Source organism: Petaurus breviceps, unplaced genomic scaffold (assembly GCF_028583685.1).
Source record: "Petaurus breviceps papuanus isolate PSGF00001 unplaced genomic scaffold, PetGlider_PUasm1.0 90822, whole genome shotgun sequence".
In the NCBI taxonomy this organism is placed as follows: domain Eukaryota; kingdom Metazoa; phylum Chordata; class Mammalia; order Diprotodontia; family Petauridae; genus Petaurus; species Petaurus breviceps.
The window spans coordinates 8,009,619-8,032,623 of NW_027187351.1; the positions used below are offsets into that span (position 1 = coordinate 8,009,619).

The 23,005-nt window shown below is 36.4% G+C and overlaps 1 protein-coding gene across 3 annotated transcripts in view; it reads left to right on the forward strand.

Moving 5' to 3' along the window:
* FAM83B (family with sequence similarity 83 member B) overlaps nucleotides 1–23,005 on the forward strand; it is a 137,288-nt gene that overhangs the window by 23,460 nt on the left and 90,823 nt on the right. For all 3 annotated transcript variants that reach the window (XM_069070646.1, XM_069070644.1, XM_069070645.1), the window contains exon 2: nucleotides 9,051–9,555. In XM_069070646.1, coding sequence (XP_068926747.1) covers nucleotides 9,076–9,555 — 480 coding nt within the window. In that variant the 5' untranslated portion in view covers nucleotides 9,051–9,075. The remainder of the gene's footprint in view (nucleotides 1–9,050; nucleotides 9,556–23,005) is intronic.

Sequence of the window (23,005 nt, forward strand, 5' to 3'; positions counted from 1 at the left end):
GCTTTTGCTTTATCTGGGATAAGGATTGCTACCCCTGCTTTTTTTTACTTTCGCTGAGGCATGATAAATTTTACTCCAGCCTTTTAGCTTTACCCTGTGTGTATCCCTCTGTTTCAGATGTGTTTCTTGTAAACAGCATATTGTAGGATTATGATTTCTAATCCATTCTGCTATCCATCTCCGTTTTATGGGAGAGTTCATTCCATTCACATTTACAGTTATGATTGTTATCTGTTTCTTTCGCTCCATACTATTCCCTCCCTTGTTAATGCTCATATTTTCCCCCTTCTCCCTTCCCCCCTTAATCATTTTCCTTTTGATCGCCACCTCCCTCAGTATTCCCTTATCAACCCCCTTTCCTTTTCTTCCCCTTCCCCCTTACTTCTTCCCTCCCTACTAACCATCCCCCTCTTTTCATAGCCCTTTCCCCCTCCTACTGTCTGTAGGATATTTTTATACTTAATGAAGTATGTTATTTCTTCTTTGCACCAAGAGTGACAGATCAAATCTCATGCAAAGCTCCTCTCGCTCCCCTCTTTCCCTCTAAAATGATACTTTTTGCATTTCTTCTCCATAGAGTCCTATGCTTAACTGGTTGTAATTCCCTCCTTGCACCAGAACCAATGAGGGAAAAGCTCATATGATTCTCATCTCCCTCCCTTCTTTTCTTTGCTATATTGTTTTTATGCCTCTTTGTGTGGCATAATTTACCCTTTTCCACTTCATTCATTCCTCTTCTTCCATTGCAGTCCCTTTGTAGCCCTTAATAAGATTTTTTTTAAATCATAATTTTGTGTATTTTATACTCATACCCTCTGTTTTTGTATAAACAGTTTGCTCTTATTAAATAGCAGGATGTGTATGTGTATGTGTTTGTGTGTGTGTGTGTGTGTGTGTGTGTTTACCTTGTTTACCTTTCTATGTCACTCTTGCGTCTCCTAATTGGGGGTTGAATTTTCCATTGAGCTCAGTCTTTTTCATGAGGAAGGTCTGGAACTCTGTTATATTGTTGAACGGCCATCTCTTTGTGTGGAAGAATATTCTCAGTCTCACTGGGTATGTGATCCTTGCTTTTAACCGGAGCTCTTTTGCCTTCTGGAAAATTGTATTACACTGCCTCCAATCTTGCAGTGTAGAGGATGTCAAATCATGTGCAATCCTCACTGTGGACCCTCCATATTTGAATTGTTGCTTTCTGGCCATTTGAAGTATTTTCTCTTTTACCTGGTAGTTCTGGAGTTTGGCCACAACACTTTAAGGACTTTTCAGTTTGTGATCTCTTTCAGCAGGTATCTGGTGGATTATCTCTATTTCTATTTTACCCTCAGTTTCTAGTATCTCAGGGCAGTTTTCCTTAATGAGCTCTTGGAGAATGTTGTCCAGGCTTATTTTTCCATCATGATTTTCTGGTAGGCTTATGATTCTCAGATTATCTCTCCTGGATTTGTTTTCCAGGTCAGTTATTTTTCCATTGAGGTATTTTACCTCTTTTTCTAATTTTTCATTCTTGTTGTTTTGTTTGACTAATTCTTGGTTCCTCATAGAGTTATTTGTTTCAATTTGGTTGATTCTAGTTTTTAGCAAGTCATTTTCCTTGGTCAATTTTTGGAGCTCCTTTTCCATATCATACACTTTTCTTTTTAGAGAGATGTTTTCTTCATTATAATGTTTTTCTAATTCTGCTGTTTTGGTTTTCAGAGAATTATTCATTTTGTCTTCTATCTCTCTCATTTGGTTTTCAAAGTTCCTTTTGAGCTCATCTAGGAGAGCTTTCTGTGCTTGGGACCTGTTCCCTGTTGATATTTTGGCTGTGGGTGTGGAGTCCACATTGTCTCCCTCTGAGGTTGGTTCCTCCCTCTGAGGATAGTAGGACTCTAGAGTCTTTGTAGTCTGCTTTCTACCCATTTTGAGGCATGGCCCTAGCCACGCCCTTCCTCTAGGGATCCCAGCCTTTACTGTAGAGGGTTTTGCCATGGGGCAATAGTTACTATGTTTTCAGGGGAGGAAAGGGGTTTGGAACAAGTGGGGTTCACTTTGTCATCCTGGTCTTTGGAGGTCCTTATAGGGGCTTTTTTTTTTTTTTTTTCAATTTCTGGGCTTTGCAGTGGTATCTCCAGGTGTATTTGCTGTCCGGGACCGGAGCCCCTGCATTTAGGTCTTACCTTCCACTTTTTAGTCCCAGCCCTTTGGTGATAGGCCTGGTAGTGACCCTTGTAGTTGGTGGGACGACTTGTCGTCCCCTCCCTCTTCCCCCAGTTGATTGGGCCTCTTCTGGACCTGCTTCTGTGGACTGCGCCTTCCAGGCCTGCCTCTGTGGGCTTCCTGGCTTGCCTCTGCATGCCTGCTGCTTGCCTTCCTGGGCTGCCTCTCTAGAGTAGCTTTTGGTAACATCTGAGACTAACATCTGAATGTCAGTGCAGTAGTTAAGCACCTTACTAAATTAAAGATGTACCTACTTTTGTTTTAAAAAAGAATGTTATTTACATATATGTCAGGTTTTTAAAAAATTAAAAAATATGTATCTGTATCTTTTAAAGTTAATAGGTCCTCTGATTGCCGCCTTCTAGTCTGGGCAGGTTTTCTTCTAGGGTGACTGTGATTAGCATCTTCCTTTGAGTACCTTGAAGTTTTTACTGAGAGATATCCTTGGTAATTCTCGTTATAAAGAACTGTCATTTCTAAGTCTAGCCTTGGACTAGCACCAATGTACTTCTGAAGATCTAGAATCTGATTCCTTGAATTCTTATTGTTCTCATATTAATATTGTTAAAGGAAGATGTCTCAGGATCAGCTGCTGTGCATCATGTTAAATAGAAATTCTGGCTTAAATTCAGAGAGAAGACAAGGTTTTAAAAATATTACTTTGCAGATTTGGAGCTTGCACAGTCCTCAAAGGCCATATAATCCTTTGCCTCTATCCTCCCCTCATTTTGCTGATCCTGTGACACAGATTACTTCTCAAGGTCACATAGGCAAGTGACAGAGATGAATCTTGAACCCAGGTTCTCTGACTATAAATTTAGTGCTATTTCCAACTTACCATAGGTTTCTTTTTTTTTTCCCAAATGATTTATTAACTTCTGATTTACATCATTCATTTCCACCATATTTTGAGTTACAAATTTTCTCCCTGTTTTTCCCATACCCACCGCCCCAAAATAGCAGTACCACAGGACATTCCCTCCTCCAATCTACTCTCTCCCATATCTTCTCCCATACTGCCTTCAACTTTTCCAGTAGGGCATGGTGAACATCTATACCCCAGTGTCTGTATATCTTATTTCCCAATTATTATTAACAAAAGTGTGTGTGTGTGTGTGTGTGTGTGTATGTATATATATATATATGTATGTATGTAAAACATTTGATTTTAAAACTTTGAATTCCAGATTCATTCCCTTCCTTCCTTGTCACCCATCCTTACTGGGAAGATAAACAATTCAGTATAGGTTGTACATGTGTAGCTATGCAAAAAGTTACCACAGTAGATATACCATAAAAGACTGACTATATTTCCCTCCCTCCTATCCCACCTCCCACTTGTTCTGTTCTCTACTTTGATCCTGTCCCTTTTCAAGAGTGGGTGCTTCCAAATTCCCTCCCTCTAGTCTGCCCTCCTTTCCATCATCCCCCTCTTATCCCCTTCCCCCCTACTCTCCTGTAGTGTGAGATAGCCTATTTAGTGCGTATGTCATTCCCTCCCTAAGCCAAATTCAATGAGAATAAGGTTGACCTATTCCGTTTTGCTTTCCTGTTCTTCCCCTCCACTGTAACCATTTTCCCTTGTCTCTTCTATATGAGATAATTTACCCCATTTTGTGTCTCCCCATCTCCTCTCATTATATTCCTCTCTCATCTCTGAATTTCACCTTTTAAGTATCATCTCTTCCTATTAAATTGGTCCTGTGCCCTCTATCTATGTATACCTGTAAACATATATACACACATTCACATATGTATTCATATGCCCTTCGATTCCTCAGTGTAGAAGCTTCCAGATACTATGTTATATTGATTGTGTTTCTACAATATTCAAACTGTTTCTTCCTGGCTTCTTATAATATTCTCTCCTTGATCTGGGAGTTTCAGAACCTGACTATAATATTCCTAGGAGTTTTCTTTTTGGGATCTTTTTTTTAGGAGGTGATTGGTGGATTCTTTTAACCTCTATTTTGCCCTCTGGCTCTGAAACATCAGGGCAATTTTCCTTGAGAATTTCTTGGAGGCTGGTTCTTTCTTTGATCATGGCTTTTAGGTAGTCCAATAATTTTTAAATTATCTCTGGATCTATTTTCCAGGTCAGTGGTTTTTCCTATGACATATTTAACATTGCTTTCTATTCTTCTTTTGTTTGGGTCTGTTTAACAGTATCTTGATTTCTCTTAATGGCATTAACTTCCATTTGCTCCAGTCGAATTCTGAAGGAATGATTTTCCTCAGTGAGCTTTTGACATTGTTTTTCCATCTGGCAAATTTGGCTTTTTAAGGCATTCTTCTCCTCATTGCCTTTTTGAGCCTCTTTAGCCATTTGAGTTAGTCTATTTTGTAAGGTGTTATTTTCATCAATTAGGCTGTTGATTCTCATTTCATAATTTTCTTGCATCCTTCTCATTTTCTCTTCCCAATTTTTCCTCCACTTCTCTTATTTGCTTCTTAAGGTCCTCTATGGCTTGTAACCAGCTTGTATTTTTCTTGGAAGCTTTTGGTGCAGGAGTTCTGACTTCACTTTCTTCTTTCTGTTCCATGCTTTGATCCTTTTTGTTCCCTAAATAGGAGTGTAAAGTTGGGTTGCTCTGTTTATTTTGCTTTCTTTGTCTGCTCACGTTGCCTCTTAATCATTTGACACCTGGGCTTTTTGCCAAAGTAATACTCTTCCACCAGACAGGGGAGCTTCGTCCCAAGCACTGAGGTTTTCTCACCTTCCAAAGGTCTTAGTTGGGTGCCCTCTCTGAAGCATTCACATGCTCTGGCAAGCTGGTTGCACACCCCAAGATCTCCATCCTAGACCTCAATCCGGATTCAAGAAGGTTAAAGCAAGAGCGATTACCCCTCAGACTGGTTGCTTGGTCCCCCTACACTCTGCAGGCCAGCTGTTGAAGCTGCCATCTGGTGGCTGCCATTGCACGGCCATAGCACCTCAACAGCTTCTTGCACTGGTGACAAAAGCCAAACGCACTCCTAACTAGTGGATCCCAAAGTCCACACTGCAGTGACCTCTCTCTTTGTCCTTAGCATCTATGTTTTGATAATTCTGGAAACTGCCACAGCTGCTGGTGATCTGGAGTCCCTCCAGAAAGTGGTTGGTCACGCCCACCCTATGGCTAAAACCTCTGGTTCCCACAGGGCTGGGCTCGGCTCCCAGAGTGCTGCACTGGCTGATTCCAGCCAGCCTGCCGGAGTGTTGTCAGCAGGAGGTTAGCTTCTCTATGTCATTTTGTGGGTTTTGTAGCTCCAAAGTTTGTTCAGAGTCCCCTTTTACATGAATTGGGGGAGGTAGACAAGTTAGTCTATTTTTTTAAGGTGTTATTTTCTTCAGTTAAGTTGTTGATTCTCATTTCATAGTTTTCTCACTTCATTCTCATTTCTCTTCCCAATTTTTCCTCCACTTCTCTGGTTTTCAAATCTTCCTTAAGCTCCTATGTATCCTATAACCAGCTCATATTTTTCTTGGAAGCTTTTGGTGCAGGAGTTCTGACTTCACTGTCTTCCTCCTGTTCCATCTTTTGATCCTTTTTGTCCCCAAAATCGTAGTGTAAAGTTGGATTGCTGTGCTTGCTTTGCTTCCTTTGCTTGTTCATGATGCCACTCAATTACTTGACTTTTGAACTTTTTGCCATAGTAGAACTCTGGTACAAGAGGGGGGAGCTTTGTTTCAGATCATTGGAGTTTTCTCAGCTGCTGGAGCTATTAATTGGCTGCCCTCTCTGAAGCCTCCACAAGCTCTGCCAAAGTGGTCATGTACCACAGGACCTCCACCCTAGATAGTGATCCAGATCCAAGCAGGTTAAAACAAGAGCAATTACCCCTCAGACTGGGTCCTTGGTCTCCCTACAATCTGTAGGCCAAGAACTCTGAAGCAGCCACACAGCGGTGGCTGCATGGCTGCCATTCCTCAGCCACTTCTCCCTTCAGGGGGCAAAGGCTGTACTGTACTCCCAGACTCCTGGTTCCCAAATTCCACACTGCCCTGGCCTCTCACTTTGTTCTTAGCATCTATGGGTTGATAATTCCAGAAACTGCCACAGTTGCTGGTGATCTGAAGTTCTTCCTGCTGGTGGCTGGTTGTGGCTGCCCTGATGCTAAAACTTCTGGCTCACTTGGGGCTGGGCTTATCTCCGAGAGTGCTGCACTGACCCCTTCCCTCCGACCTGCCAGACTGTCTTTAGTGGGAAGTTAGCTTCCCTCTGTCTTTTTGTGGGTTCTGTGGCTCCAAAGTTTGTTTAGATTGATTTTTTACATGAATTGGAGGAGGAGGAAGCGGGACCCATGTGGAAGTCCTGTTTCTACTCTGCCATCTTTATCCAATCAGTTTTAAAATATCTCTTCGATTATTTCTACTTCCATAACTTCTCTCTATTTTCACTAATAGTTTTTACTAAACTTCCCACCTCTACCATCTTTCCATTCCAATTCCTTATAAATAGTGATAAACTAATCTTCCTAACACATTGCTTTCCTTGCTTCATCCTATAGGTAGAAAGCTTTGTTTAGGCAGCCATGTATATGATAACTATTTCTTGCCTCTGTACCTTAGGTAATAATACTTTCTTTAAAAAAAATATTTACACATGCTTTCTCTCTGTCTATACTGGAAGGCCAAAACAATCAGCAAAAATTTTCAAAGGACTTTTTATGAGCCAGGTCCTGTGCTGGGGATAGAAAAAAAAATCTTTACTGTCAGGAGCTTTACATTCTGTTTAGAGAGATAACATATAAGCATGAATACATTGGATCCATATATGCATATGGACATACACATACATATTTGGAGCCATATATATGTATGTAGGCATATATAAACATTTATATGGAGTTTAGTTATGTCTATGTATGTATATGTCATCTGTAGCTCTACATACCCATGTTTATGTATGTAGAGAATAAATGCAAAGTAAATATAAGGAAGTAAATATAAAGGAAGAGGAGGGTCTGAGGTCCTATCATCTCTGAAATGACAATTGTCTTCTTGTCTCTCTATTCTCTTATCTCCCTGATTCATACTCCACATACCTGTCAAATTGATATTTTTAAAGATATATCTGACTTTATCACTACCTTAACTCAAGAAAACAACAACACAAAAACACTTTCTGTGCTTTCTGGATTAAAATATAACGTCCTCACTCTGACATTTATAACCACTCTACAATCTAACTCCCACCTTTTTCTGCAGTTATTTCTTAGTATTCTCCTTCACAGAACTCCATTCTAATTAACTTACTAGCTTTTCCTCATATGTGACTTTCCATCTCTTCCTTGTCTTTGGACAAGTAATAAACATTGTCTGGGATGCATTCCCTCCTTAACTCCATTTGCTGGAATCCATAGTTTTGTTCAAAGCACTATTCACTTGATCAACTATGATCCCAGAGAACTAATAATGCAGAATTATAGCCACCTCCTCGCAAAGAGGAGTGGACTGGATATGCAGAATGAGCTTCATGGTTTTGAACATGACTAATATGGAAATTTCTTTTGCTTGACCACACATATTTGTTATAAGGGTTTTATTAATCATTTTTTTTCTTCAATTCAGGGTAAAGTGGTAGAGAGGGAAAAATGTTTGATAACAAAATCCAAGAAAAAAAACAATTCAAAGGATAACTCAATCCCTCCTACATGAACTTTTTTTTTCTTATCACCCCAATTATTGGTTTATTTTCACTCTTGACTTTTCTTTGTATTACTTTGCATTTCCTGTTATAGACACAAGACAGCTTGGCTTAGTCACTAGAAAACTGACCTCAGAATCCAGAAGACCCTGATTTAAGTCTCACCTCTGACATATACTGGCTATGTGGCTGTGGATGAGTCACTTAATCTTTCTGTGCCATCAGGAAACTTTAAGACTCGAAATTGCAGAGAAGGTACCAGCTGTCATTGGAAGAAAAGTTACTCATATAGAGCTTCCTGGAGTAATAAAATCCCAGGTGCAGAACCTATCCCTTATTTGTGTACACGTTGTATGCTCTCAGTAGAAGGTGAACTCTTTGAGGGCAGGTACTGTTTTGGTTTTGTCCATCTTCAGTGCTTTGCTCTGAGAGGCTTAACAGATGTTTACAGAATTACTTTAATTCATCTCAAACATTTTTTTTTTCCTTTTTCTGAAGTTCTGTAGCAATTTTCTCAATCTCTAATTTTGGCACTCTAATACTTCTTCATTGGTGTGGTTTCATGTGAGCTCCTTGAGAGTAGGATCTTTTTGTTCTTATTGTTGTCACTCTTGTTCCTTTCTTTCTATTCCACAATGCCTGGAATACAATAGAATTGTAAATGCAAAATGACCAACTGACCATAGACCTTCTCTCCCCAACTGTATAGTAAACCCCAGGAAACCAGAGTTTATGCTTTGTACTTCATTTTTTATTAGTGTCTAGCATATACTAGACACCCAGGTAATACTTGTTATGTATACATGAAGAATATCTTAACTCTATGCCCTTTTAAAATTGCAAATTAAATCTCAGAGAGCAAAAAGAAATGAAAAATCGTTTATCTACTTACTCTGAGACAGAATTATAGGATGATCTGTTACTTTTGACTGTTAAAGAAGATAGTTTTCTTGTCATTGGTGAAGAAAGGAGGCATGTCTTAGTAAAGGGTGAACAAGAGATAGACCATAAAAGAAAATCTATACATCAGCTTGTTGAATGAGACATAATAGCATATGAGATAGCTATTGCAAAGCCTGGGACTAAGAGATATCTCTATTTGAAATATTTTTAAAAAAGGACTTGAGAAACTTAAATGTCATATGAATGTGGTATCATAAATTATTTGAAGTGTAGAAGGTCAAACTAATTTTCATTTTTCTTTCTTCTTCCCTGCAGGTCCATCTTACTATTGCACTAATGGATGTTTGAAAGTACTTTTTTCCAAACATCTGCAAAAATGGAAACATCATCTCTGCTTTCATCACTGAATGATGAATGCAAATCAGACAACTACATTGAACCTCATTATAAGGAATGGTATCGGGTAGCTATAGATACTTTAATACAGAATGGGTTAGAAGCATACCAAGAGTTTCTTGCCAAAGAGCGATGCTCAGAATTTTTGGCCGAGGAGGAAATTAACTATATTTTGAAAAATGTTCAGAAGTTTGCAGAAAGTACAACCCATGGCTCTGACAATTCTGGTGATGACACCTCTTCTTCAGGAACATACTGGCCCATTGAGTCTGATATTGAAGCACCAAACTTGGATTTGGGATGGCCTTATGTGATGCCTGGACTCCTGGGAGGTACCCATATAGATCTACTTTTCCATCCACCACGAGCACATTTTCTTACCATAAAGGAAACTATTCGCAAGATGATCAAAGAAGCAAGAAAGGTAAAAATGAAGGGGTTGTGTGTGTATGTGTGCATTGTATATGTGCATTGCATAAGTTTTATTTTCTGCCTGAAAGGAAATGGACTATGTTTAAGGCAGGGGATGTATTAATGTACAACAACCATATTTCTGTAGCACATTAAGTAATTTCTTTTTTTAAGTTAATTTATTTATTTTTAACTTTCAACATTCACTTTCATAAGTTTTAAATTTTCTCCCCTTCCTTCTTCCCCTTCCCCAAGATGGCATGCAATCTGATATAGGATCTACATATACAATCCTATTAAACATATTTTTACATTTGTCATGTTGTATAGAAGAATTAGAATGAATGGGAGAAACCATGAGAAAGAAAAAAGTCAACAAAAAAGAAAATAGTCTGTTTTATTCTGCATTCAGACTCCATAGTTCTTTCTCTGGGTATGGATGTCATTTCCATCATGAGTCCTCTAGAATTGTTTTAGGACCTTGCATTGCTGAGAAAGGCTAAGTCTATCAAAGTCAGTCATTGCACACTGTGGCTCTTACTGTGTTACCTGGCTCTGCTCACTTCACTCAGCATCAACTCCTTTAAGTCTTTCCAGGTGTTTCTAAAGTCCTTCTAATCAACATTTCTTATAGCACAATAGTATTCCATTACTTGAAGTAATTTCTTTATCTTTGGGATATAACAATAATTTTAGGGCTCAGTTATAGGGGTGAGGAAATAAAAGCAATGGGGTTCTATCCCAGCTCTCATAAAGCTTAACCTTGAGTGTTATATTTTTTCAATATTTGGAAGTTCTCCCAATTACAATAAGACAATGACATGTCTGTAGAATTTTATATGGCATAAAGGACATTAGAAATAGGTACTTGAATGTTCTGTCACCCTATATCCTGTCAATCAGATATTAAAGTACTGGAAAGTAATGTTTTTTTTCCTACATTTTTCACATACATCCCCTTTCTTCCTTCAAGAAGGCACCATAATGGTTCAAGCCCATATCATCTCTCACTTGAATAAATTCCATAACCTCAGAGAGGCATCATGTTATAGTGAAAAGAAGTTGAATCTAGATTCAAACCAGCTTTTGTCACTAATTTCCTATATGCCTTTGGACAATTCAATTAATATCTTACCCTTAGTTCTCTTACTTGTAAAATACTAAGATAGCTTTATAAACACTTCTGTCTTTAAATATTTGATCCCATGATCTGAAGAAATGAAAACTGAAGACCCTGCAAACTTTGAATTCTTTTCCAACTTGTATGACAGGAAACACAAAGTTTACTGGGAATAATTGAGAGATATGGTTGTACAGAGATTTCACATATAGGGCATTTTTAAAGGTAATGGTGTGTTTTTCCCCCTTTAACACTGATGATAACCTGGAAGGTGTTAATTGTTAATTATATCCTGGATGGCAAAAAATGTTTTAAATGTTATACCATTGGTCTGAGTGTGACAATGTGAAATTCAGTGAATTTGACTTACAAAAACAAAATAAAACAAACAAAGCAAACAGTTTAATAAATCTGAGAGGGAAAGGTTAGATACGTTTAGAAAGCCATTAGTCTAGGTGGTGGGGGGGGGGGAGATATATAAGAATAAGTACTGTGTAGCTGTGGTGAAAAAGTTGAATTCAATTTTGAGCTGCAGTAAGAAATAGCTCACCGGAATAAGGAGGTGATAGTATTTCTGCACTTTATCTTTGCTAGACCTTATTTGGAAAATATTATTCTGTCCTCTGAATCTCAATCTAAGAGGAGTATTGATAAATTTGGAAATGTCCTTGGGGCAGCTAGGTGGCACAGTGAGTAAAGTGCTGGCTCTTGAGTCAGGAGGTCCTGAGTTTCGTTCCGGCCTCAGACACTTAACAGCCACACAAAAAAACTAGCTGTGTAGCCTTGGGCAAGTTACTTAACCCCAATTGCCCTCCAAAAAGGCAAAAAAGAAAAGAAAAAAAAAGAAAATGTCCAAAGGAGGTCACCTAGGATAGTGAAGAGTCTTGAGCTCATATTATATGAGGATCAGTTCCATGAATAGCAATCTTAGGAGAAGAAAAGTCTCTTGGGGTGGAGGTTGTAGAATTATAGCTGCATGGAATTTATGTGAAGAATTGTTATGTGGGCAGGGAAGAAGACTTGTGCAGTTTGGTCTCATAGGGTAGAACCAAGAGAAATTTAATATAAGTCACAAAGAGAGATTTAGGACATGATATTGAGAAAAAATTTTTTGTGGATACCTGGTAGTGAAATTGGTTTCCTTAAAAAGTTAATGTTCTCAGGACAGCTAAGTGGCGCAGTGAATAGAGCGCCGGCCCTGGAGTCAGGAGGACCTGGGTTCAGATCTGGCCTCAGACACACTTAACACACACACACACACACACACACACACACACACACACACACACTAGCCATGTGACCTTGGGCAAGTCACTTACCCCCAATTGCCCTCCAAAAAGCAAAAAAAAAAAAAGTTAATGTTCTCTATAAAATACTATGGTAGAAAGTAGGCATAGACCAAGAACTCACATTGTATACCAAGATCAGGCGAAAACTGGAACATGATTTACAGAGAAAGGACAAGCAAATTAGGAGAGCAAGGAATAGTTTACCTGTCATATCTATGAAAAGGAGACAGAGAACATTGGGAAATCCCAAATGGACAATTTTAATTATATTAAATTAAAAAGGTTTTACACAAACAAAACAATGTAACCAAGATTAGGAGGAAAGCAGAAGGCAGGGAAACAATTTTTAAAATCAGTGTTTCTGATAAAGGCCTCATTTCTAAAACATATAGTGAACCCAGTCAAATTTATAAGAATACAAGTCACTTCCTAATTGATAAATGATCAAAGAATATGAACAGACAGATTTCAGGTGAAGAAATTAAAGTTATCTGTAGTTGTATAAACATGCTCTGAATCACTATTGATTTGATAAATGCAAATTAAAAGAACTCTGAGGTACCACATCATACCTATCATATTAGCTTTATTTATTGTTGTCTGAGTGGATTGGGGCAGTAGGTATTCAGTGGGATTGCTGTTTTGGGGTGGTGGGTAGGGGAAAGATGGGGAGAAAATTTGTAACTCAAATTCTTGTGAAATGAATGTTGTAAACTAAAAATAAACATAAAATTTAATTTAAAAAAAGTTAATGTTCCCTTGGTTCACCATGGCCTTTAAGCAGAGACTGGATAATAGCTCAGGTATTTTATCACACAGTTTCTTTTCAGGTATGTTTTTGGCCCAGAGTGCAGCCAAGTTCCTTTTAAAAAAATCAAATTCTGTTGTTCTGTGAAATATTATTTTTAGCACCTTTAATTTGTTTACCTTGAATGAAGTTTAGTTTATTCTTATGTTTGCTTATTAAATGTAGTCAGGCTTATTTTTCAAACTAAATTATCATATTTTTGTGACTTGGTCTGCAAAAGTCACTTCAAAACTATGACTGCGTCACTGGAAGAAGGAGATAAATAAATATGACTTTAGTCAAACTTGAATCACTACTTCTGTTCTGGAAAAATGTTTTTAAGCTGTAACATTTATTGACAAATGAGAAGTACAGTAATAATGATTAAAGGTCATTGGTAAGGCAAACGTTTAATTATGGGTTTATTAGTCAACAATAAGATAACAGCTCTTTTGGAAGCTCTTCTTGAGGAGAAAAACCTTGAGTTTTATAAGTCTTTGGACTAAGGGTGATTTGCAACCTAAATATGGTGGCTATTTAAGTGGATGTTTCTTATGGCTTCAGGAAACCTTTTTGGTGTAGCAGATCTTGAGGTATTAAAAAAATCACTTCTTAGCTGTTTCTTATGTCTTAGATGTACCCATTTATACTATTCCAGGAAGAATTTGGGGTCAGTGAGGTTTTAGGTATGGTAGCCAAATAGGGCAGGTACACTAGGAAAACTGGTATTGCAGTAGAACTGTTCAGTTCAAGCATTCATTAAATGCCTACCATCTAGAAGACTCCATCGTGGACAATAAAGATCCAAAGATCCTCTTGCCCCACCCCTGCCCCTGAAAAAATCTAGATATTCTACTAGAGCAAAAGTGTCAAGTTCCTAAATTTGACTCCCTGGAGTAAGGCTCAAACCAGATTACAATGCAATCGGGAAATGGTAATAAAATAACAAAACAATACAATGCAATAGATTTTCAGGTTAATTCATTTATTTTAATTTTCAACATACACTTCCATAAGTTTTAAATTTTCTCCCCTTCCCTCTCTTCTCCTCTCCCCAAGATGGTGTGCAATCTGATATAGTTTATACATATACATTCCTATTAAATATATTTTCACATTTGTCATGTTATATAGAGGAACTAGAATGAATGGAAGGAACTATGAGATGAAAAACAAAAAGCAAAAAAAATGAAAAAAGAAAACAGTCTGCTTTGTTCTGCTTTCAGATTCCATAGTTCTTTCTCTGGATGTGGATAGTATTTTCCGTCATGAATCCTTTGTAATACAATAAATTTTCTAAGTCCATATAAGGCACAGAGATCCATGTCTATTTGAATTTGACATGTACTAAGGGATACAATATGCATACAGATAAGTTAATGCAAGATCATTTGATGATGAAGAAATATGAACATCTAAGTTGATCAAGCACATCTTCTTGAACTTGGGGTAATCTACTGGCTACTTTAAGAGGAAACTTTACCTCCTATTGAAAGGACTTGACACATTCTTTGAGCCTTTTTTATTCAAATATTTATACCATAATGAAAGATGTGGTATAATTTAGTCTTTAAATCCTTTGGATATTCAAGACTAATTATAAACAATTACTTGGAGATCAAAGGGGCTTTCTGTGCTATAATGGAAAATGGTGCCATTTGCAAAAAGAAAGCAGGAAGGGCTGAGTTTTTTGTTGTTGTTGTTTTTAAGTTAATGCATTCCTTTAAAAATATACTCAATTTTTGATATTCTTTTAACCCTTTAGAAGTTACTTATATAACATTATTGAATAATAGTTCTAGAGCCAGAGATACCTCAGGGGCTATCTACTCCAACACCTTCATTTTGCAAATGAGAAAATTAGGGTTTAGAGAATTTTGTTTAGCTTGTAGAGGTGCAAAGAATCAAAGATAGAATTTGAATTTAGATAGTCTCACTACAGAGTCATTGCTCTTAACTAAAACTGACTGACAAAATGGTAGCATAGCCAATATTAGACAAGCATGTCTGCATATTTAGCATTTTGTTTTCCTTTAAGTGTGTTGCATAATCTGTTATCTGGAAACTAGATTTTGTTTTCATTTACACTGTTGGCATTAAACATGATCATTTCCCATGTTTTTATCAATATTTTGTCCTTATGCCAAAAAAAAGCGCATATGGAGCAACTATGATACTTGCCTTGTGTTTGTTTGTATGGGGAAAGGAGTCAAATGATATGACTTACTGTGTGAGTGAAAGAGAATGATAGCCACTTTAAAAATTGAGTTTAAGAGATTTTGAAGGAGTATGCAACTGTTGAACAAAGCATAAATGACATCATGGGTCAGTGAACAGATCTAGAGTCAAGAGGGCGTGGGTTTGAATATTTTCTCTACTTCTTACTACATGTGTGACCCATCTCTCTGGACTTCACTTTTCTCATTTACAGAGTGAAGAAGTTGGAATAGACTCCAAATCACTCCTGACCACAAATTTATGCTTTTTCTTCTATGAGCTTCTTCTGTTATCTAGAAATTTAGTTTTCATAAGCTATGGATACAGCTTGGTGTAGTAAAAATAATGCCATATAGACTTTAAATCAGAACTAGAGATTTGATTTTGGTCCTGTCGCAATACATGTTTGATTTGGGACAAATCACCTTACCTCTATGAACTGCATCTCTCTCATCTGCAAAATTTGGATAATCTTACTTTCATTAACTACCATACAAGATTATTGTGACCCTTTAAAAGTACTCTAAAATATTCACTATTATAATTGAACATATGTCTGTGTGAAAAAAGGTTGCCCCCAAAAGATTAAATCATGTTAATGACAATTTGTCAAAAGAAAGCTTTAGGTATTTTTAAAAGATTGAGTATATGTCAAGCAGTTAAATCCCTGAGCCGGTGTGGGTTAAATAACTAACATTTATTTAGATGTCAGATTTTTAATATGATTGAGAATTTATTAGAGTTAGTTTTTCATAACAATAAACTTTCTATTTTTAATTTCCATTCAAAAAGGTAATTTCTCATAAATTAACCACTCAATGTGCATTTAATGAGCACTGTGCTAGCCACAGAGGAAACAATGACAAAAAAAAAAAAAGAAAGAATCGGTCCTTTCAAGATATTTATATTCTGTTGTTTGAGGATAGGGGTTGGACCTGTGATTTTACTGGAATAAAGACCTCCCAATAAGGAAACTCCCTCTGTCATTGTAGATCAATGTAGTTATCCCTTTCACATAATGAATCTCCTTATTGTGGTTTCAATATATTGTAGGTCAGCATAAGAAATTAAAGGAGAAGTTTTGGGAAGTTTTGAAGAAGCTTCTGATGATATGTGAAGGCTAGCAGATGACAGAAAAAAGTTTAGAAACTCAGAAATGTATAAATATATGCATAATATTATATAATGTTAACATTTTATCTTTTAATGCCATAATCATTCAGACTTCAATAGTAAAAAGCTAGGGCCAAAATAGTTAACACAGATTTTCCAGATAGAAGCCCAAACACCTACCATGTGGAAGGGATAACTGTAGAGTTTCTCAAATCAGGTAGATGTTGAATGAATTACCCAGTATCTCATAACCTGTATATATCTGAGACAGGGCTTCAACCCTAGATCTTCCTGTCTTTTAGGTTAGCTTCCTTCTACTCCACTGCTTCTCTAAATGCAAGGTAACTTTTAGGAGGAAGGCATTAACAATGTGTGTGGTAGGGTGTCAAGAAAGATTTTTGTAGGAGATAATTGATCTCAGCATTCAAGGAACCTGGATATTCAAAGAAGTTGTGGTTAGGAGGGAGTACATTTCATGTAAGGGGAACAGTTCAAATGAGGGCATGGGTATGTGTGATCAAGCTTTGTGTGTGTGGAATAACAGGACCAGTTAAGTTCCATCAAAGACTATGTGAAGGGTAGTCACATATAATGTCTGTAATTTTTGTAGCGTTATAAATGTGAACATGTAATATATGTTTTTTTCTTTTAAAAAACTTAATTAAATTTTCAATCTCTAATTCTTTCATTTGGACAATTGTAATGTAAAATTTTCTGAAGACCCAAAAGTAAATTCAAAATTGTGCTAGGAAACAGGACAATATCTGGGAAAGGATTTATGAACATCATTTAAATTCATTTTTATATTATTTACAACTAGGATAAGGTAGTTTTGAAAAGTAAATAGCATATTATGGAAGATTCATAAGTGAATAAATACTTAAAAGAAATTATAGAATCCCTAAAGCTTGAAAGCTCAGCAAGTCCACCTAGTTAAACTATCTTGAAAGGAGAATTAATAAGAGAGGGAAGCATATCTAATCTATCTCCACAACAGATGTATTATTTAAATTTTATTTATTTTGAGTCAATCCTTATATACCTGAAGTTCTTATATCCCCTTCAATAATGAAATTCTGGAACTATTCAACTTCTATTCAGGATGGTATCTGTGATTGTTCTGATCCTTCCAAAACCTTTAAATCTTGTTATTTATTTTTGTGACAGCAAAGTAGAAATTGTTGAGAATTTCTTTAATAAGTAGTTTTTCAGGAAAAAGAATCCAAGTAGACTCATTGCTTTTGTGATTATAGAGGAAATTGCTTTCATGTCTTATCCTCTTTCATTTGTGAATCTAAACATTTTTGTGAGGTCCTATGTATTCAAGGCAATTTGTTGGATTCAAAAATGTATAAGAAACCATCCCATCCCTTAAGGATATTTCCTTCAAATTTAAATTTCACTGGGAAGTTGACTCATTGTCATTGGGTCAGCTGCATGATGACTGATAGTATCTATGAAAAATTTTCCCAGGTAATTATTTGTCTGTCAAGAAGAATTCCCAAGATGAAAAATGTCTCTTTCTTCAATTGCTGTAGACTGTCGTTAGCATTCTTTGATTTCTTAACCAAAGCCATCTTTCATTAAGGTAATTTGTTTTCTTAGTCCCTTTCTCACTAGAGGAATGCTACAGATAAGACATCTTGAAAGGTTTGCTCATGGAGATGTTTAACTTTGATGATACGTGCTTCTTTATTTCCTACTTTTAGAATAGATTCTTAAATATAAACTGTGCTCCTGTGAAGCATAATATGGAGAATTCATAAGCAAAAGTCTGCTTGGAATTAGGACAGAAAATCTCCTAAGGTGTTTTGTAATACATCACAAAATTTAGGTTTTGTTACCATTCCTCGTTGCTGTAACCGTGTGTCATTAAAGCCCAAAGCCTTTATTAATAGTATGTTTAGGCATTAGCCATTACAAAAATCAAGGTAAACTGGCAGCTAGTCTAATCAAAAATACTCTTTATGATTTATAAGTGTCTTGCCTACCAAATTCTTTCAAACGTTTCCTTCCAACTCATGTCAACTAAGCAGTTCATTAATTAAATTATTTTGTTATGAATCTTTCTTCCTTAATCCATTCACTACCCCCTTATAATCCAACTGATAAAATCAAAATCATCTCACGTCACTTTCTCGCTGTGTGCCACCAGGCTAAACTGTAGTTCTTTAAAAAAACACTTTTTCATTTCAATATAACCTTTGTATTTTGGGTCATAAGATCATCTTTGTTATTAAACTTCAAATTTTTCACTTGAATTTTCTTTGTCCTGACTCTTTCTCACACTCATTATGGCAGTACCCTTCACAATTCAACTCAAAATGTGTTTCTTTCTGGAAGCATACCCTGAATAGCCAGTCCTTGAGCTACTTCAAACCAAGGATATGAATGCATTCTGACTTCCATGCTTAGCATATATTATATATTGTAAAATTTAATTTTATTAATATCTTTTCCTTTTCACATCACATTCTATATCCTTTTACTCTTCCTAGTAAACCTGTTGTAACAAAAAATAAATGAAAAAAATTCATTTAGTTGGACTAGATGATATAAAGTATGAAAGTTTACTTGTACTCTTAAAATAATTTTAATGGATATATTTATTTTTATGTCACTTCCATTTTTGAATATTTCCCTCCTTACTTAAACATCACTTATGGCAGTTTTATCCATTATGCATCAACTAAACTCATTTTCTCTTTGTCTGAGGAATATGGTCTTTTTGGGGGGTGTCTTTTTGAAATAATGTAACTATAGAACAAATTACTTCATAGTCATGTGCAGAGAAAGGTAACTATTGGTAGAAATAAGTAAGGCAACATAGAGTTGGAGTACCTGGTTTCTGAATCCAGTTTCCTATTTTGTGAAAGTCACCTACCCTTTCGATGCCTCCCCCCCCCATTTTAAAACCATCTATAAAATAAAGGATTAAATTAGATGATTTCTGGTTGAAGAAATCTATGTGACAAAGTTTCAAGAGACAGAGGAGAGTTCAGCTGACTGTTTCCCTCAATATTTTGGTCTCTCTAGATATGATGATCTGCCTGGTCAAATTGCTTTTCCTCTTATTTTTACTTATGAGTTTCAAATACTTTATTGTGCTGCTAGTCTACCATGGGACTTCCACCTATAACTTTCAGACTCTCTTGATTAGACTATTACAATAACCTTTAATTTCTCTTCTTGCCTCGATTATCTACCTCATAGATTCCAAAGTTATTTTCCTAACATTTTGGCATCTTTCTCTGTGTCCTTGTATAGGCTGTCTTTCTTCATCTTATCACCCTCCCACCCCCATACCATACATTGAATGCTGTCCTTTTTCACCTCTGCCTCTTGGAATCATTGGTTTCCTTCAAAACTAAGGTCAAACCACACATACCTTCTGCAGGGGGACTTTCCAAACCCACCCAGCTGCTAGTGTTTTCCTGCTTATGGTACCTTTTATATTCCTCCATGTGTACATTTTTTTCTCCTGTTAACCATATTTTCTTAACTTAGAGCTCATGAACATAAACAAAAATATTTTGATAACCATAATATTAGTTTCTTTTGTAATAGTATGAATTTTATGCATTAAAAAACATTATTTGGAGAAGGTATCCACATATTTCTTCAGACTGTCAAAGGTATCTATCACATGTACACATACATACACAGACAGACATAGATACACATATACATCCCTTTTGTTAAGGGTAAGAAACCCTGCACTATTAGAATGTATGTTTCTTAATGACAAGGATCATTTTGCTTTCGTCTCTGCACCCTACTTTAGAATAGCCCTGGCACATAGGAAACATTTAATAAATGCCCGTTGATTGTGTGGTCTTTGTTTTGTCCTTACACCAAGGACTCAGTAGTATCCTCTTTAATTTCCTTCTCAGCTCTTTTTTCTTCTGAAGTGAGATCACTGACTGTTTCAGGGATAAATAAGTTTAGTTATACGGAATCACTATTGTCCTTAGCTAGTTGCAAAAGAAGAAAGGATTTACTCCTAGCAAGACTCAGATGAATTTCTGAAAAATCATTAAGATCTTATATGTTATGATCAACCTGCATGCCCATCATCAGAAAGGATCTTGAAGTTGATTATTTAGTGTGGAAGGCATTTGAACTCAAGAGTAAACAAATAATGACAAAAATACCTTCTAATTTGAAAACAAAAAGAAGCATAGATTGGCTGCCCCAACCTTTATCTGCTGAAAACACATACACACAGGCATGTTCTTCATTAGGAAGTAAATTACTTCAATAAGGAAAGGTCAATATTAATCCACACTTAGTTAAACAAAACAAATGTTTTATCCTTGGAATTTTCTAAAAGATATAGAGATCTCATAAAGATTTAACTGCTTGTGTTAACTTCAAATATCCTTCATAAAATTCCAAAGGTGTTTTTCTTTAAAAACACATGATTAAGATTTGATAACACTGATCTCTGCTGAATTCTCTGTAGCTTACTGGTGTTTACATGAACAGTACAACTTGTGTGCCTTCCTCCCCCAAAGGTAGGTATAATACAACAATTAAATTCATGAATTTTAAATAAATTCATTTTTTTATCAACTGTGCAGGAAGCACTGGTTTGAGTAATTCTTATTTATATGACAGTATTGCTTAGTAATTATTTAGAATATGATTCAGATAGTGATAATGTTTCCTGCCCAAGGCAGTGGTGTCCTATCAGTTAAAGTCCAATTAAATGACAAAGACACACACATGCACAGTCTCTCTTTCTCTCTTTCTTTGTGTGTGTCTGTTTCCCTATCTATTCTATATCCCTTTTACTAGTATGTTTAAATCAGAAAATTGTACAATTTGAAAAAGGGCAGGAAATTAAGTGACTGCACACAGCTTAAAATTCCCTACTTGTTACATTTTTTATGTACCTGATTATTTAGCAATAGAAAGTATTCTATCAGTCTATTATGAATTTATTGGCAGTAAGTCAGTGAAGTTAGTAGTTTGCATCTAATTGAAGTTACTGTCATTAACTGTGACACTTCCTCATACAATGTTACTTCATTTGTTCAATGAAAATGGACACTTTGAGATAGTTTATGCCTTTTACATCTGAGGTAATTTGTGTATTGTACTACCTGTGTGACCCTGGGCAGGTTATTTAACCCTGTTTCCCTCAGTTTCCACATTTGTAAAATGAGCTGGAAAAGGAAATGGCAAATCAATCTAGCAGCTTTGCCAGGAAAACCCCAAATGGGGTTACAAAGAGTCAGACATGATTGATACAACTTAACTAAAACAAATACTTTCCTTCATTCTTCTTCCTTTCTGGAACTTTTGTTTGTTTGTTTTTTGGTTTTGGAGGGCAATTGGGGTTAAATAACTTGCCCAAGGTCACACGACTAGTTTTTTTTGTGTGTGTGTTAAATGTCTGAGGTCAAATTTGAACTCAGGTCCTCCTGACTCCAGGGCCAGTGCTCTATTCACTGCGCCACCTAGCTGCCCCCTTTCTGGAACTTTTAAGAAGTAGCGAGGTAATATAGTGGGTACAGCATTGAGCCAGGAATTAAGAAGATGGGAGTTCAAATCTTAAGTCACTTAACCTCTTTTCTGCCTTAGTTTCCTCTACTATAATCATGGGATAATAATACTGCTATATATGAGCATTGTTGTGAAGATCAAATGAAATAATATTTGCAAAGCTCTTAGCATAGTGAAGGCACTTAATGCATTCTTATTCCCTTCCCTTTTAGATTGTTTCATTCATCTCTTTTTGGCAATTTCTCTGTTTCATGTCAGACTATGCATATAGAGACGTCTTATAAGCAGAATATTGTAATCACAAGGAATACTTATGTGTCTTAATAACCACCATGATAAAGTAGTGAACAACAAAGTATGTACTATGGTGCCTAAATAGTATGTCATCTCAAGAAAGAAAGTTACCGCAATGCTTATCTTGCCTTACAATTATTATTATTATTTTTTTGTGATAAGGCAGAGAACTCTCATTCCCTTTTTGGCCTTCTGCACTAAGATGGTATAATGTAAAAGGCAATGTGGAATGCTTGTGTTTCCCTCATATTGAGGTCATAGAGTTATGTATGTCCAATAGATGTCATATCTACTAGAAGATCTCTCAATTATCTGAGTGGATTAATTTGGAAAATCTGATCAAATTACTATCAAATTTGCCTTTTAACAACTGTTTAGATTTTCAGTGAAATTTATTTTTAGCATTTCAAATGAGTAGAGAAGAAATAGAAATTAAGGTAATATCAGCGTCTTGGAATTTTGTCTCTCTCTATATATCACTTAAACTTAAATGCTCCTTGGACAGGTAAAAAAGTTATCTTTCTTCCAGTGCCATTCTATTTATGAAATATGAGAAGTCAGCTGCTAAGGCAATCTTATTCTAGGGCTGAGTTGTAAAATTTTACAATATGCATCATTTAAGGATTAAAATAGCCAATGATGAACTTAAATTGAGATATGGATTATCCCTTGACTTCCATACCAGTGGGCATACTTACTGTTTCTTTTAAATGGAATAAGATTCCTTTAAAGTAAATTGATAAAAATTGTCCTAGGGAATATTGATAGCAAGACACTTTCTAATTTCTGTGCTTACTAAAACACACTTTTATTTATTTTTTTTAAAGCAATAGGGGTTAAGTAACTTGCTCAAGGTTACAAGGCCAGTTATCTCTGGGTGTGGTGCTGAGTATCTGAGCCCGGATTTGATCCAGGTCGTCCCGATACTGGAGCCGGTGCTCTTACTCGCTGAGCCACCTGGCCACCCCTAAGCAATTGGGGTTAAGTAACTTGCTCAAGGTTACACGGCCAGGTGTTTCTGGGTGGGTGCTAAGTGTCTGAGCCTGGGATTCAATCTCCAGGTCTTCTCAACACTGGAGCCGGTGCTCTTACTCCCTGTGCTACCTGGCCACCCCTAAAACACACTTTTAAA